The sequence below is a fragment of the Cebus imitator genome, unplaced genomic scaffold (genome assembly GCF_001604975.1).
Source record: "Cebus imitator isolate Cc_AM_T3 unplaced genomic scaffold, Cebus_imitator-1.0 Scaffold38, whole genome shotgun sequence".
NCBI classification, from domain to species: Eukaryota; Metazoa; Chordata; class Mammalia; order Primates; family Cebidae; genus Cebus; species Cebus imitator.
Genome location: NW_016107353.1, coordinates 7,106,799 through 7,124,593, shown reverse-complemented (window position 1 = coordinate 7,124,593; position 17,795 = coordinate 7,106,799). Strand labels below are relative to the sequence as shown.

Here is a 17,795-nt window from a genome sequence, read left to right as displayed (position 1 = left end):
GAGGAATGCAATGTGAATGAGTCAGCATGGTTTTGGGACCCACAGAGCTGGGGTCTAGAGTCCACTCCATGTCTCACTCACCAGGGGTGACTCAAGGCCTTCTCACAGGTGTACCGCTCATTCGGATCCTTCTCGAGCAGGTGGCAAATAAAGTCCTTGGCTAAGGGGAGCAATCAAAGACATGACTAAGGACCAGATTTCATGACTGATGAAAATTCACTTCCAGGCTAGTGGGTGGCAGTGAATGCATCTTTAGCTGATCTTCCAAAGAGGCAATTTTAAGAGTCTTAGAAGAGGGGAAAAAAAAATCCAAACCACCTAACAACAACCCACCATAAACCACCGAAGAAGAGAGGCTCCAAGCCGCCTCACCCACACAGCGCTGCAGAAGCATCACCAGTCACGAGGCCCCCATGGGCCTGCACATCACATGCGCGTGCACTTGCACTGAAACAGGGGCCAGCACTGGCACATGGGCACGCATGTGACTGCTGGATTATTCCAGCTCTGATTTCCACTTAACAGGTCCAACAATCACGTAATGACCATCTTCTCTCACACACAGACATTGCATGCTCTTTCTTGGTATCTAACCCCTTGGTTTTGCCACTCTCGCATGGAACTCTCCTCTTGCCACCTGGCTCTGCCCTCCTGGCCCCTCATCTGAACTGCCCCAAACCCATCTCCTTATCAGGCATACTGTGGTTCTGCCCCCAGAAAAACAAAGTCATGGCCCTTAGATGTCAATAATTTATCGGGTCTTTGAAGCAGATGAAGATTTCTCCACTTTCCTTGGCAGCCTGTTCTGTAAGGTCCCCAGGGACTTTGAAGAGCCAGGACTGTCATCCTTTGTTAAGCTCATTTCTCTTGGCAGCCTCTACCTTGAGCCTGTTATGTCTCCTTCATGTCCACTGGCCTTACCTGACTCAGAAATGTCGTCCCAGAACGGAGACTCAAACTCATAGTAGCCCTCCTTGATCTTCTCGAAAAGCTTAGACTCCGTTTCTTCATAGAATGGGGGATATCCACAGAGCCTGCAGCAGGACAGGAAGGGAGTACACTGCTGAACAACCCTGTCCTCCCTGGGACAGCCTCTCTGCTCCCCCCCACCCCAGCTCCCACTGTATACACAGGTGGGCACTGAAGGTCCCAGACATGGGGACACGGATCTGCCTCTGATTCAAGAATGGTACAGGTCCCATAAAGTGTTTATGCAAGTGCCAAGGCTTGGCACAGGCATCTTTGGAAGGTCCCTGCATACATTATTCCCTGAAACCTTGCCACCTCTCCTTGTACTTTTCCTGACTCATGGATGCTTTAAGAAAGATGGTAGACTGTCTACTTGAATGTAAGTTTGATGAGGGATTTATTTAGGCTGTGTTGTTCATGGTTGTGTTCTTTAGAACCTAGCACAGGGTTAGATGCAGAGTAGACAGGCAGTGAATACTGGTTGAGGAAACAAATGAGAGTGCTTATTCAACATAAATGGAGGAGAGAACTGAAACCAGGCTCTTTTCCTAAGAGTGAAGTTTGCTATAGGCGAGGAGGAATGGTGGGGAAGAGGTGATGAGCAGGTTAGGAAAAGGAGAGCTTGGCAATGTGTGGAGAGGAGAGGCCCTGACCACCTTCAACCAGGCCACGGTTTTGCCTTGGGAGAGAAAGCTGAGATGCAGGAACAGTGGGTCCACCTGGCTTCCAAGCCCAGCTTGGCCTCTCTCTTTTTCACCGTTCATTACCCAGAGTGGAACGCAACACATTTACAGGCAGTAAATGGGGCAGGGGTCCAAGAGGACAGGGTGCCAGGCGGCTGTGCAGTGGTTTCACGCTGAGCTCTGTTTTAAAACTCGGTGGAGGTCAAGACAGAGGAAGCTTCGAAGCTGTGTGTACACGTATGCGTGTGCGTGTTTGTGTGTGTGCCTGTCTGTTTGTGCACATGCACATGCTTGGAGGAGGAGCTGAGACAGGGGTGGGAACGAGAAGGGGTAAGCAGGCTCCGAGACTTCTCAGCAGCTGAACCCAGGCCAGCATCCACTCACAATATGTAGGTGATGACGCCGATGGACCAGCAATCCACAGCCTTGCTGTAGGGTTTCTGGGCCAGCACTTCCGGAGCTGCAGCAGACCAAGGGCAGAGTCAGGGCCGGTGGCAGTAGGAGAGGGCTTTGGGGTGGGGGCTGAAGGTCAGGCTTAGAGAAGAGGACTGGGGAAGACCATGGGATGGTGGTGTTTCTATGGGTCTGAAAAATCCCTAAGGGCAGGGGCTGTGTGTCTTCTGGGAAGACTAAATCTTCCCACAAAGAGAGACTGACTTCTCCATTAGATTGGGAGTTTCCCGTGACAGGGTCTATGACTCCCCTGTCAGACTGGGGATCCCCAATTACACTGAGTATACTCTGAAGGCAAGGCCTGCCTCCCCACTCAGATAGGAGATTCCCAGGGCAAGGGTAATCTCTCTCCCTTCAGACTGGGAGATCTTCAGTGTAGGGCTGTCTCTCTCCCACAGGCCTGGGAGCCCCCAGGAGGCAGACGCTGAGTATCTGCTATTAGATTAGGAGCTCCTGGAGCAAAGGCAGTACCTCTCCCATCAGACTCTGGGTACCTTCTGAGGGGATGCATTTAGTCTGCCCCATCAGATTGAGAGGTTTCAGAGGGCCTGAGCCATGACTTCCTCTGATTAGGAGCCCTGTGGGGGGTAGAGAACTGCCTTCTGTATTTATCGTAGCTACCAGAGCTTCGTACCTGGTGAGACTCAATACCTACTGGTGAATGAATGACCTGCCTTTATGGGAGGGTAGATTCCTTCTCTTGAGTCAGTGCTCTTCTTCCCATTACCCAACTGCAAACAGGTGATGATTGTGAAGGGGGAAGGAACAGGAGCAGATGTTCTCCTGTAGATCCCAGGAATACTCTCCCAGGTTCTCTGTGTGCTTTCACTCTTTTTGGGACCCTGGAAACCCACAGGGCTGTTCAAGCAGGAGGCCCCACCTCTGCCAATTTCCCAGAGTGCTTCCTTGGGCGGACATTTAGGAGCCCATTTCTGGATTCCTCAGGCCCAAATTCAATATCCTATGCTTCCAGGCTCCCAATAATGGGGCTGATGTCCCCTCCAGAGTGAGAGAAAGGAGTGGGGTCAGTGCTCAACGCCTCAGCTCTCTGCTGATCTCTGGGTTTGTGATCTTGTCTGCCCCTGGTCCAGCTGGAAAGACAAAGGCTGGAAATCTGTCTGCAAAAATGGGAGCCAAAGCATAGGCAGGGGCTGTGGAGGGCTCAGGGGTAGGCAGTCTTTAAAAATGTAGAATTTGGGAGCAGTAGGGGCAGATCCAGAGATGGATGAATTGGCTAGCCCTCAACCTTGTAAGTGGATGTCCTACCTGGATAGTCCCCTGAAGTTGAACCCTATGTTCTCAGAATCACCCCTTTCTATGAATGATAGGCACGTGCGTGGTTGAATATAGCCAACTGGTCAACCTTCCTCCTGCTCCCAGACTCACCCACGTAGCCTGGGGTCCCACAGGCAGTAGACATGACGCCGCTCTGTTCCATCTTGGACAAACCAAAATCAGTGATCATGATCTTCGAGTTCTCTTCAGGGGTGAGGTACAGCAGGTTTTCTGGCTGTAGGAGAAAAAACACGTAGTGTACGATATCACCACCTGAAGCAAGTATTTTTCCTTCCCCTTGCTATGTAATTCCATGGGAAGCAGAGCCCTGTGCTCCTGACTTCAAGGCCAGCTCATCCTCCCTCATTCTTCCCTCCTTCCTCCTACCTGCACCCTCACCCCTGCACCCCAGCACTTTGCATCTTGCTTACAGCTCTGAAGTTGCTCAGTCTTATAGCCATTGATATACTCACCCTTTCCTCCCCTCACTTCCAACTACCCCAGGACTGTTTGCATTTTGAGGGAATCAACCTTTGGTTAATGGTGTCTGATCTCTCCAAAGTCCAGTGCAATGCCTAGGACAATGTAGGCCCTCAGTAAGTATTTTGTTCCATTTGGTTTTGACTGTGGCTGGGTTTAAGAAATGTGTGTATTATTTTGGTATCCAACTAGGGCGAGGCATAGTGAAAGGTTCAGGAAAAGAGTGAGATGCAAATTAATAACCATTGTTCACCTATCCAAGGTCTGTTTAAGGAATCTAAGGGCAGAAAGGGCCTTGGGAGTCACTAGTCCAACCCTCTCACTTTACGGAGCTTAGATGTCCCATAACCCATGCAGCTTCCTTAAGGATCATTATCTGTTTCCCACCCAGGACTCCCGGCTTGACACCTTTAAGTCTCTGTGGACGATGCCATTCTCATGGAGGTATTTCACTGCCGACAAGACCTGCTGGATCACCAGACTGGCATCCTTCTCTGTGTAGACACCCCGCTCCAGGATCCGGTCAAAGAGCTCCCCACCAGATACACTGTGGGCATAGGATCAAGAGCAGGAATTCAGTTTTCATTTCAGGTCAAAGTAATGAGAAGGGGTTTGCTCCGTAGCCATGGGGGACACAGCTTTGGTAGAACAGGCAGGCGCCCATGAACGGTGATTGGAGGGCTGCCGGCAGGACTACTCCAGTCTCAGAACATTCCCTCTGGGTACCTGGAATGATACCACTGGTCAGTCATTTCTTTGGGTCAAGCATTGACTTCTCTCCTTCTGGAAATTTCCTTTAAAATGTAAATGCTTCTGGTTGGGGTTGCACGAGAAGTCAGCAATCCCTTAGTGTGGACATGCTTCTTAGCCGCCTTCCTTCCTGGACTATGACACAGGAAGTCATGGTGAAAGAGAGAAGTAACACTGAAATTAAGCAAAGTAGGAAAGAGAAGCATTCAAGGGAGACTAACTGTACTTGTATCAAGATTTCCTTCTTCATTTTGGGAAATTGGGCTTTGTAAAGCTGGAATTACAGGTAGGGCTTTAGGGGTGCTTTGAGACTCAAATGGTAGAGTATCGTAGGACCCAGGGGAGCTTAGAGATCAAGTCTGACTTCTATCTCTTGAATACCATCTACACTATTTTTGCCTAGAAGTTTTTAAGTGAGTACTAGAACACATAAGTGTCAGAGAACACTCTACCACCTAAGACAGACTGTTTTTTGGCATCTTCCTAATGTTTCTACATGTTGTGTTGAACCCTGATGCCCTGTAGTTTCTACTAGTTTCTACCCAATTCCACTCATTGGGACTGCACAGAACAGGAATAACAGCCTGTCCCATGCATCTTTCAAGTATGCAAAGATAGTGAAACGCTCTCTAGAGCCCTTCTCTTCTCTGAGATAAATATTCCCAGACCATTTCAACCATGAGCCAAGGGCTCCAGTCTTCTCACCCTCCTTGTCCCCCTTACCACTGTCCCATGGCATTAGATGCAGCCATCCATGCCCAAACAATGAGGAGGAAACAGAATTTCTCCGATGAAAATTCACCTCCTCCTGCTCTTTGGCTTATGGTCTTTAGGCTTTGGGCTCTCCTATAAGAGCTGGAGGTCTGTAGGAAATCGGCTGTTTATAGAGAGCTATGAATTCCTGACCCTGAGGGCCTGGGTCCTGCAGCTGTGCTCTCAGGAGGCTTGGTGTCTCCTCAGGGGCATCCAACCCTGCCCACCTCCTTGCCTCCCTGCCTTCTGAATGACTGTGTGCTAATCCTGTTGGCTTGGCCTCATTGAAGTGCCTGATGGTCCCTGGTCACTTGTTAGTGCCACTAGGGGCTCTTCCTACCTCACTCCCTTGACCGCCTGCTACCTCTCTTTAGAGAGCTTCAGATGAGCCCCAGCTTAATCAGCTGCTTAGACCTGAGTTAGCTCGTTAAAGTTTCTTTAGGAATCAGCCCATCAGCCAAAAACCACATTGTGTCCAGCCAGGCTAAGATTGCAGAGTGGTGTGTGCATGTGTGTATGTGCATGTGCAAGTGTGTGTGTTTGTATGTGTGTACTTTACAAACAGAAGTGCCTTTGAGCCCAGTGCTGAGCCCTCACAAACACCGACCAACCTCTACAGCAGTCGCTGTCAGAGAACTGTTGTTTGGATGTGGCAATGATGCAGAGACCTTTCTAATGAAGCACCGCCTCTGTCCTACAGATGGACACACACAGTCACAACCTGTCTTTAACTTTGGGTGGCTTTCTTTTGAGAAAACCTTTCTTTATATTGAAATATCTACGTGTGGCTTCTGCTCCTACAGTAATTTTATGCCAGAGTGATGTTAAAACATTTACCATCCAGTTTGATGAACTTGTATTGGTCCAAATGGACTAAAGCCACAGTGACAGAAAAGGGTTCTGGTGACTCCTTGTTGGTCTGACATCACCCCTTCAGTTGCTTGGTTGTGAGGGGCAAGGAGAGGTGGGGCAGCAGAAGGGCATGGATGGACTGGGGTCGCAGCTATTTGCTAGTAGGAAATATCCTAATCACTGGTAGGGTTGTCCTGGTGCGAAGCAGCTCAATAATCAGCCCAGGTTTACCCAGTGGCCCACACAGAACCTGCTCATCACCAGAGGCACACTTAATCCAAAAGAACCTTTGGCATTTCTGAGCCCCTTGAACTAAGTCTTCATTTTTGTCTTTGAATCACCATCCATCCCTCACCAGCGACCAACCTCCTCTAGGCCTCCCAGGCCCCACCAGGCCTCTGTGGTGGAAGCAAGTCACCTTTCACTTACAGCTGCATGACCAGGTAGTAGTGCGTGGTGCTCTCATAGATGTCCTCCAGGGTCACAATGTTTTCATGCTTGATCCTGGGAAAAATAAAGTGTATGATGAAGCATATGTGGTTCACGTGGTGCAGACAAAGTATGCAGACCTAACCCAAAAGTTCCCATTGGAGGCTTTAGACAGTGATGTTCAGGAAGACCACGTCTTTGTGAAGCCTTCATAATAAGTAGACTGTCACAAATTAATTCCAGAGAAAAGATTCCTATGGTGGTGCTTGGTCCATGTTTATTGAATGAATAATTGATCATCCTTCCTTCAGGAAACAAACATTTCCTTGTTATGCCAGGAATCTCCTTAAACTTTACTAAAAGAGTTAGAAGAACAGAGAAAGGCTAAGGGACTTCCCAACGCTAGGTTATTCTACAAAGTGGGTATTTGGATGTTAGAAATATTGCATTAAAAAAGTATAGAATAGAGTCCAGTTAGCTCAGCTGGTTAGAGCGTGGTGCTAATAAAAAAGTACAGATTGGGTATCTGATATTTAAAATGTTTGAGACTAGAATAGTTTTTGGTATATTTGCATATCCATAATGATGTATCTTGGAGATGGGACCCAAGTCTAAACATGAAATTCATTTATGTCTCATATGTACCTTATACAGATAGCTGGAAGGTAATTTTACACAATATTTAAAAAATAATTTTGTGCATGGACCAAAGTTTTGAATGCGTTTTGACTGTGACCTGTCTGTCACATGAGGTCAGGTGTGGAATTTTCTACTTGTGGCATCCTGTCAATGCTGAAAATGTTTCTGATTTGGGAGCATTTGGATTTCAGATGAGGAACGCTTAACCTGTATAGAATGGGAGGGATTCAGCGAGCTGAGACTCCTCTTGGATAACCATGGAGGAAGTATTGAAAAATTAGTGTTCCAGGATGCTGTGAGAATCTTTGCCTTAATCTCCCTGTATTAAGGCAGATGCTTATTTTTAGGGTTTGTTCTGTGGGATGACTTATGTGATTCTCAACCAGGGACTATTTTGCCTCTCAGGGAACATTGGGCAATATCTTGAGACGTGTTTGATTGTCACGACTAGGGCAGGGGCTGTGCTGCTGGCATCTAGCGGGTAGAGGCAGAAATGCTGCTAAACATCCCACAATGGACAGGACAGCCCCCGACACCACAAAGAATTATCTGGCTCAGAATGTCCGTAGCATCATGGTAGAGAAGTCCAGCCCTCGATTACCCTTGTTCGGGATTACTCAGAGACTGAGCCAAGCAGAATGATCATATTAGTGGAGGGGCTCAGCTTGCCAAGCAGCAATGCCGTGCACGCCTGTAAAGGAAAAAGTTCTCTAGGAAGTTTACTCCTGGCTGTGCAGCACAGGGGTTAAGAGCTTAGACTCAGAGTCAGTCAGGCCTGGGTTCAGATCTAGATCAGGCCCTTAGGTGACTTCGGCTGGCTTATTCCAGTTTTCAAGCCCTAACTTTCCTTGTCTTAGAAGTTTATGTCTCTTAGAGAATTGTATCAGGATAAAAGGAGATAATACATAATGCGTAGTACAGTGCCTGGGGAATAGTAAACACATAATCAATAGTAGCTATCTTCTTTAAGATATTATAGAAAATATGGACCTGTCACAGTTGTCACTTGATGGATTCAACTATACTCATAAGCTGGCAATGCTAACATTAGTTTATCAATTATTCACTCACTGAACAAACATTTATTGAGCATAAATACCGTTGATACAAGGCAGTAATAAGAAAGATGACATGGTCCTTGCTCTCAATTAGTAGAGAATCTTACTTTGCCTTAATGTCCCTGGATCCCAGGCCTATGTCTCCCGCATGTTACCAGATGTCTTCATGTGGAGATAGGTGGATACTTATATTCAGTATGTTCCAACCAGTTTCTTTCTATTTCATCCAAGCCTACACATCTTTTTGTTCTCTATCCCAAGCAATGATATTGTTGTTCAATTAACTGCTCAATCTCAGGGGCTCTTTTAATGCTTTTGTCTTGTTCACTTCTACCAGACAGTCCCAAACCCCATCACCTCTCTCTCTGAAACATCTCTCCTATCAAGTCCTTTTAGGCACACATGGTTGTGTCATTACCTTTCCTTATATTCTCAACCCATGTCTAAATTATTGTGAAAGTCTTATAATTGGCCTCCAGTCTTCTAGGCTGGTACCTTCCAATCCGTCCTCCATCATGCTTGAGAGGAATAGCTCCAACCTATTAATCAGACAATGTGACTCCTCTTTTTGCCCACAGAATAAAGCCAACATTCCTTATCATGGCATCTAAGATCCTTTGTAATCATGTCTCATTTCATGATTTTAGTTTCATCACTTGTCTCTTAAGACTATGCACTCTAAATTCAGAGGTTTCCAATACTCACTCTTCCCTAACAGCCCTTGCGTTTTCATGGTTCTACATTAAAGTTTATGCTGTTCTTGGCCTGAATTCCCTTTCTGCACTGTCCTTCTTGCCCCCACAAGGTGTGAGTCATCCATCAAGGTCAATCTTCTTTGAAAGTGTGCCCAATAACTCATACTCATAAAAACACACACATAGGCAAAATGAATCTTTATCTCCTCCAAACTCTGCCTTCTGCCAGAGTGACTCACATCTAATTTTGTTAGATTTTCTTAGGGGCACCTCTGTGTCCAATGTGGGCTCCTGAGGGTCAGGAATTTTGTCTACCTCATCCTTGTGGTCCTGATCCTGTGTTCATGTGCCTAACACACTTTTGGTATACCATGAGGGTTTAGCAAGGGTCTGCTGTAAGAGTCTTGCTATAAACATTTGAGGATTTGTTAGTGTCGCTCTCATCACGGCGACCGGGATGTGGAATCTCCATTTTCCTTGGTATAAATTGAGGTTAATTTCCAAATCTTATGTTGCCTCAATTATTGACTTTTCCTGATGTTGGCCCTCAATTGATTTTTGTTTCTTTGAGCTAATTACTCTCCAGCCTATGTGCACAGATCAGTTCTGCCACCAGTGGGTTTGCTAATCAATTTGCTGCCAAAAAAAAAAAATCAGCCAGGACAGCTGTCCAACTAAACTTAGCTAATTGACTGAACTGACCCATCAACTCAATCAAAGGGAACAATGCCTTTGGGTGCAGAAATCCAGCCCTAGTCCTTCTTGAAGGTAATTTGTGAATAAAATATTATAATCCCATAGTAACATCCAATCAACCCTAAGACCCACTCACTTTTTCAACACAGCAATCTCATTCTCCAGGCTGCTGTCTCGGAAGGCAGGTGACTTCTTGATGCACTTCAGGGCAAAGAGCTTCCCAGTTAGTCTTTGCTTCACCAGGAAAACTTCTGAGAAAGCTCCTCTGAGGAGAAGATGCCAAAAGATAAAACTTAATATGGGATGGACAGCTTACACTTCCTGTTGTGAGACCTCAGAAAGGATGCAACAGAGTCTATATAGTCCTCTGGCCACAAAGGCATATCCTGAATTTAAATTTGGAAGAAACATCAGGAAAATTCAAAAATTTAAAAAGGGTAGTGGGGGGTGGGAGGAAGCTATATTCTTCAAAAATGTGAATGCCATAAAAAAGCTAGGGAGAGTAACACCCAAGTGCAATACCAGACCCTAGACTGGAACCTGTACTGGAGGAGGAAAATGCTATGAAACACATAGTAGGGTCAATTGATAAAACTGGAATATGGATGACAGATTAAATACACTTAATGTGTCAATGTTCAATTGAAGTTGAGGACTATATGATGGTCACATAAGGGAATACCCTATCCCTAGAAATATACATGAATGTCCTTGATGGGTAAAGGGTCATGGTGTCCACAACTAACTCTGGGGAGATTAGGAAAGAATCATCTTTCTACAACTATCTCTACGAGTCTACAAAAAATACTGCAGTGAGAAGGCAGATGGGGGAAATTGAGAATAAGAGGTGAATCTGGATGATGGGCATTTGGGAATTCTTTCTACTATTCTTATTTTATTATTTTTTTTAGAGACAGGGCCTCTCTGTATTGCTGATATGGTTAGGCTTTGTGTCCCACTCAAATCTCATCTTGAATTATAATCCCCATAATCTTCATAATCCCCATGTGTCATGGGAGAGATCAGGTGGAGCTGATTGGATCATGGGGGCAGTTTCCCTCATGATGTTCTCATGATAGTGAGTTCTCATGACACCTGATGGTTTTATAAGGGGTTCTTCCTCCTTCACTTGGCACTTCTCCTTCCTGCCACCTTGTGAAGAAGGTGCCTTGTTCCCCTTCACCTTCCAGCATGATTGTAAGTTTCCTGAGGCCTCCCTGGCCATGCTGAACTGTGAGTTAATTAAACTTCTTTCCTTTATAAATTACTGAGTCTTGAACTGTTCTTTATAGCAGTATAAAAAGGGACTAATACAGTTGCCCAGATTGGTCTTGAACTCTTGGGCTCAATCAATTCTCCTGCTTTGGCCTTCCAAAGTACTGGGATTATGGGTGTGAGCCACCACGCCTGGTGCTATTCTTATTTTTGAAATGTTTTTCTAAGCTTGAAATTATTAACAACTAAAAAGTTAAAGTATTAAACCTAGAGGCAAAGTGAAAGAGTAGATGAGAGAAGCGCTGATAATTACTCTTCACTGTCATGTGGGCGCTGCTGAGCTATGTTGATGGCAGGTGTATCTGACATGCTAATTTGCTTTCTAATTTAAAGACCATATTGGAAGAAAAAGATCCCACCACAGATTGAAGGACTAAGGGGGTGCTATTTCCTGGTTCTGTAGTTTGGGAATGACCCCTAGAGATAGAGACTCCACTTCAGCTGTGGAGAGATTTCTCTACTCGGCAAGCCCACTAAAAAGAAGCCACTATGAGTCAATTCATGTCACTTTCTATGTGACTCAGTGTGGCACACTGGAGTTGCAGCTGGAAGTAGCACAGGGGACAGGGTGCAGATACAGTGAGAACAAAAAGACTCCTCTCTCAATTTTAGATGGTGATGATCACCGTGAACTAGTTATCAGAGGCCAGGGGCTGAGCATCCTCTCATTCATTCAGTAGGATCTGCAAAGACAAAAGACAGAATCTAGCAGTCTCTGAGGCAGGCTCTGAAGACAGAGCAGGTGGAAACCAATGGGAATACAGGGTAGGATTCCAAATTCCAGGCCTCTTGGTTTGAAGGGGGTCCTCTGGATACCAGGCCATCAGAACAGCAGTTAAGCTAGGTGCAGATGCTGAAGCCTGATTGTTCATGTTAGAATCTCAGCTTTTTGGGTGAAAAGTCACTTAACTTCCATATACCCAATTTTCTCATCTGAAAAGTGGGAGTATCAATAGTATGTGATTCACAAGGTTGTTTAGAAGATTAAATGACTTGACATATGTAAAGTGCTTAAAAGTGTTCCTGACATCTATTAAGACCATATGTGTTAGATACTATTATTATCATCATTATTATTTGAATAACATTGTGAAGAACACCCAGTAGTACAAAAGGAGAGAGAATCTAAGTAAGGAAACAGCTGAGCCATCCTCAGCCCTACCATCTGCATATGCTAGAATGAAAGCCCAATAGTAGTGAAGCTTCTGTAAGGACTTTAAAAATCTTCATTAGAAGATACTTGGTGTTTCCTGTGTCTGAGTTTCCTGTTTTTCCAGCTGCACTTGGAACTGAGTTAATCAAAGCCTTCTCAGCTTGCTCTTTTCATCCATTCACTTACTCATTCCTTCAACCAAGATTTATTGAGCACCTACTGAGTCTTAGACACTGGAAATTAAAAGGTGAGTGTTTCCATTCTTAAGGAACCTGTAGACTCCTGAGGAACAGGGACAAGTAAGCAATTAGCATTTGATTTGAAAAATGCTATCAGTCATTCAATGAATGCTTGTCGAACTGATGGACCCTCTCTTTGTCCGGAACTGAGATTAGCATTGGGCTAGCTTGGAATTCAGTGTGAAACACAGATACATATACAACACGTAAGAATGACGTATTAAGAGACCACAGAAAATGGACACTTAAGACAGGGCCCCTGCTATGGTTTGGGCAGGTTGTGCAGTGCAATGACTCCAGCAGGTGCCATTCACCTTGAAGCCATTGTACATGTTCATATGGTAATTATTATGTTTCCTGCCCCAGCAGACAGCAGGCTAGATGAAAGAGCACCTTTTTCATAATTTGTACAAAATGACTCTTGGAATAGCTGAGAACATAATACATGGCCCTCTGACTTAAGAACACCCTGAACTTAATTTTAGAGGTGAATGAGTTAACCCAGTGAGAAAAAAAAAGAATCTGAAATGCTGTTTCTGGTGGGGCAGGGAGGAAGCATGGGAAAAGCATTGAGTGTGGAACAGCAGGTAGAGTTAAGGGCAGCCATAGTCCAGCGCCACTTGTGAGGTCTGAGGCAAGGGATGATGGGAGATGAATGTGGGTGGGTACCAGGTCCTATGCCTGGCTGACCATGAAAAACAGTCAAGAAATATTTGTCTGATGGATGGATGGATAGATGGGTGAGAATTCTGGATGAGGATTCATTGTGTGTGGTATTCATCTTTAGACCCCACTTTCCTAATTTGTAAAATAAGGGAGTTGAAACACATCCCCCCTTAAAGATTCCTTACAGCTGTGACATAGTACGGTCCACCTTGAGAGTTTTTCCCTTTTTTTCCCCTTTGGGACCACATATGATGGTCCCCAGATTTCAAAACTGACCCCCACTCTGAGTCCTCTTGTGGAATAGGATCACATTTGGGCCTTCAGTGTGCCCAACTCTGAGGTATGATGTACACAGCACTGAATGCAAATGGTGCCTCCTGGAGTTGTGCAGTGTTATGGCAATTTAAAATGCCATTACTCTTCTTCTGCCTAAACTGCTTTAAGTGTGTGTGTTGGACAAGGTGTGGTTGGGGCAGGGGAGGGGATTAGAGGGCTTAATTGTGACATCTGCCAGGGTCAGAACCAGAGAACTAGTTTTGAACTGCCAAGGTTGCAGGGGTCAGAAGGCAAGACAGGAAGGGTCTTTGGATCCAAGAGTGCTTGTTGTGATATAACTTGGTTGCATTTCCTGCTCTGAATAGCTCTCCATTCTTGTAGGAAGCCTGGATGGTGGAGGAGGTAGGAGGGAACCAAGGAGAAACATCTCTTCCTGGGCAGTGAAAGGAGGAGGCCTGGGACTTGGGTGACATATCCCTGCTATGGGGCTATTTTTGCACAGTTTCCCTACAGCTACCCTAGGGCTCTGAATGGTGGATGGCATTTGGTCAAGTTTAACAAAAGGATATTCTCCCTGGTGCTTTCTTCTAGAGGAGCTAAGGACCAGAGATAAGAGCCCTTTGTCCTGGGATCCTGGTGAATCCTGATTCAGAGGAGCCTGCTCTCTCTAAATGTTCCACTCTCTACCACACCTCACTGCGGTAACTCCGTGGGGTCTGCAGCCTACGGATACTTGTCTTTGTCCTGAGCACCTCTAACTTCTGCAACAGCTGTGACATGCCTCCTGTCTTGTCCTCCTGCTCCCTCCAAATCACTGCTGGGCTGATACATTAGAAAACCAGAAGCACGTAAAATATAGATTCCTGGCTGCTGCATGCTATCTCCCAAAATTCCAGTTTAGTAGGTCTGAGACCAGGGATTTGTTTTTCAAAAATCACCCAGGCTAAAAGGAATTGTTACTCATTTTCTTAAGTGTGACAATGATATTATAGATATATGTGAAAATGCCTTTATTTTAGGAGATGCAAACAGAAGATTCAGAGGTGACGTGTTATCATGTTTGCAACTTATTTACAAATAGTTCAGTGTTCGGCGATGTGTTGTGTGTGTGTGTGTGTGTGTGTTGTGTAAAATACATACTGTACAGTGAAATGTTAACAATTGTTGAATTTAGGTGATGAGTGTACTGGTGTTCCTTTTACCATTATTTCACCTTTTCCTCATGTTTAAATGTTTTCGCAGTTAAAAGTTGGAGGCCTAAACTCTCCAGATGGCTCCGGTGTTCTCCCAGGGCTACATGCTGCTGTGGTAAACTTCACTGAGTTCCAAGAGGGAAGGTGTGTCTGTCTTCTGAGTCCTACAGCACAAGTCTAGCAGATAGTGAATTCTTGTCAACCTGGGCTCCCTTCTCTCCTCTCCTCTGGATTTTTGGGACACTTAGCAAATCATTTCTGAGTTACTCATTAGCCTTGTCTCTTTATCCTGCCAAAACCCCATCTCTAGCCACTCCTGTCTTGGTAAAGGCCCTTGATAGAAGGCCAATACTCTCATGACCATCACACTGCTGGGATCCTCCAGCACCTGCAAGACCTGACAACCTGCCTATGCCAGGAGGGCTCAGAAGTCTCCTCTCTGTCTACAGCACGAGCATGGGCGGCCATCATTGCCTGAGGTCACTGCTTCCTAGTCAGGGCAAAGTGAAGTGGCACTGGCTACAGAGAAAACTTACCCAGATGGACAGCCCGCTAGCTGCTCCTCACTGCCCAGGCCCAATTAGCCTAGACTAATTAGCTGACCAGCTGGGGTTCTGAGGGGGTGGAGGGCAGTGGCCCAGAGCTGCTGCCAGCCTGCATCAGAGTCTGCAGCCTCCCAGGGGAGAGGCAGGACTAAGTGGAGAGTCAGCTCCAGACAAGCTGTCTCTGGTCTGCCAGCCGTGTAATCATCTTCAAGGAGCAGGCACAGACACCCTGCAGGCTGGCAGAGGTATGGACTACAGCACAGCTGAAGCACTTAAATATGGAGGAGGGAGGATGGTGGCGCAGGGAGCTGATTCAGGTGTGCGTGACCCAGCAGCTCCCTAGGCCTCAAAACCCCCTTCTCTTCCAGCTATAGCAGAAGATGGATCTGGCCTGAAGATGGAAATGAAGATGCTAGGGGAGGAGGCTGGGAAAGTTCCAGGATCACTGGACCTCCAGAAGTGCTCTCCGGCTCCCCTCTTCTGTGACAGCGGCAACAACCCACAAGCTGTCACAGATCTGGAAGAAGAATAGAGTCACGGCAGGTGGGTCAGAAGGAGGCAAACCCTGGGGGAAAGGGACTGGTATTCCCCGAGGGCTCCAGTGTATGAAATCATCTTTGGTATTACCCAGAGTACCTGCCACCCACTCCACCCACCATACCCCAGGCCACAAAACTCTTCCTAAGTTCCTTAAAGTCATTGAAATTAAGTCACAGCAGCCTCAGTCCAGTTCATCAATTGCTGCCAGCCAGGAAGAACTCTTCCAACCTTCCACTGAAGGCAGCCCAGCCCACCCGGCCTCACAGTCCCAGGACTTACGATCCCAGCACTTCCATAAAAATGAAGGTTTTCCGGATGTTGGTGGTTTGTTTCTTCCAGGAACTGCAGTCATCTTCTTCCTTTCGACCCATCGCCTCCAGAGTTGAAGCTTCTGAGGATGCTTTATTGGAGGGAGGGGGAAAAGAGGAGAAAAAAGATCTGGTCAGCTGCTTTCTCAAACAAGATAAAAACAGGCTGCAAAAGAATCTAAAATACATCTTTCTGTAATTATCAGAAGAAAGGATTAGGAGCAAACCAGGGTAATTGGCAAAAATAAAACTATCTCTTCACTTGCTTTTAAAAATTACAATGATAAATTCATGGAATGCTTACCACATGCACGCCATGCTTGCTGCATGCTCATATCAGAGCAAAAGTGAGTGCCCGTGTGGATAACCTGGGAGTTTCCGCCTTGAGGAGATCTGAGCTGGGCTAAGGCATGTCCTATGTTGCCCAGATGATAGTCACAATGTTTATTCAGATTATAGAGTCAGCCAGGCTTTCTCTCTAATGTCACAACTCTGCTACCTCCCCCAATTTTTCTCACTAGTACCTCTCTCCCACCTGTTATGGGTTAAATGAATGAGTATTGTGCTGTTTTTATAACTCCTACAACATTTAGCACAGTGCTGGGCAAATAGTTATTCACGAAAATCTAAATTGAATCATGTCCTAAATTTATATCAGAGTTCTGGAGTTACCACATTTATTCAACAGTCAACCAATATTTATTTGGCACCTACAGTGTGCAAGGTGCCGATGTATACTGATAACAATACAGACGCTGGCCCTGCCCTCATGGGGCTGCCAGTCTGAAGGAGACGGGCAATGGGCGATTAAGTCACACATATACAGTTACAAAGTGTGGGGAAAACCATGAAAGGCAAAAACCTGGGTTTGTCATAGAGATAAACAGGAAGGGGCTTTTTCAGATAAAGGCCAGGGAAGGCCTCTTGGGCAGGTCATATTTAAGCTGAGACCCAAAGTTTGTGAAGGCCCCAACCAAGCAAACAGCACGTGAAGGAGCTTCTCTGCAAAATAAATTAAGTACCAGAGCTCGAAGGGAGGAAAGACCATGGTGTGCTCCAGAGCCTGAAGGGACGGCGTGGCTGGTGCAGAGTGAGCTCCGTGTGATGGGGGATGATGAGTGGGCAGGCAGAGGCAGGCAGGGGCCAACCATAAAGGGCTGTGTAGGCTCTGGTTAAAGATATTGGATTTTCTTCTAAGTGAGATGGGAAAACATGAAGAATTTTTAGCAGAGGAGTTACTTACACCATTGAGGTTTTTTTAAAGAGTTCACGCTGGCTGATCTGTGAAGGGAGTGGAGGGGGCAGGAGTCACAGCATGGAAAACAAAACAGGTAGGGGACAGAAGTCTAGGAGAGAAATGATGGTGGCTCGGGCCAGATGGGAGTGAAGGAGAGGAGGAACCCGGGATGTATTCTGGGAGTCCAGTTATCTACAGTATTAGGCGATGTGTCATATGGTGGGGCCGACAGAGTCAAAAAGGAGTCACATGTCTCTGGCAGGAGCATCTGGGGTTGGCTGGGGGTGACCTGACTGAGCTTGAATACTAGAAACACATCTTTGGGGTGGGGCTAAATGACTGGAGGGAATCTCTGTTCCTTTGGATATTCCACTCTGCCCACCCTCTCCAACAGCTGATGGCAGGGTACTGGGTGTCCGGGAGTGATGAGTGAGACACCATTTCTGCCAACACCCTCTCCCTTATACTCCTTGAACCTGATGGAGAAATAGGAAAATGTGTCTAATGGCTGTCCCTCTTGGGCAATGACCTCCCTTCCCCACTTGAGAAAAACTACCTGTAGACTCTATGGGGCTTCTATTTATAATAGCCTTTGAACAAAAGGAAAGTTTGTTCCTCTACAATTCAGCGT

At 46.1% G+C, this 17,795-nt stretch overlaps 1 protein-coding gene across 3 annotated transcripts in view; it reads right to left on the bottom strand.

Annotated features, from left to right (window-relative positions):
- Positions 1–17,795, bottom strand: part of CAMK1G (calcium/calmodulin dependent protein kinase IG) — a 31,166-nt gene that overhangs the window by 3,953 nt on the left and 9,418 nt on the right. For all 3 annotated transcript variants that reach the window (XM_017525551.2, XM_017525552.2, XM_017525550.2), the window contains exons 2-9: positions 15,899–16,019; positions 9,869–9,997; positions 6,645–6,719; positions 4,269–4,407; positions 3,492–3,615; positions 2,037–2,112; positions 922–1,034; positions 82–160 (exon numbers count right to left, since the gene is read on the bottom strand). In XM_017525551.2, the coding sequence (XP_017381040.1) occupies positions 82–160; positions 922–1,034; positions 2,037–2,112; positions 3,492–3,615; positions 4,269–4,407; positions 6,645–6,719; positions 9,869–9,997; positions 15,899–15,990 (827 nt within the window). In that variant the 5' untranslated portion in view covers positions 15,991–16,019. The remainder of the gene's footprint in view (positions 1–81; positions 161–921; positions 1,035–2,036; positions 2,113–3,491; positions 3,616–4,268; positions 4,408–6,644; positions 6,720–9,868; positions 9,998–15,898; positions 16,020–17,795) is intronic.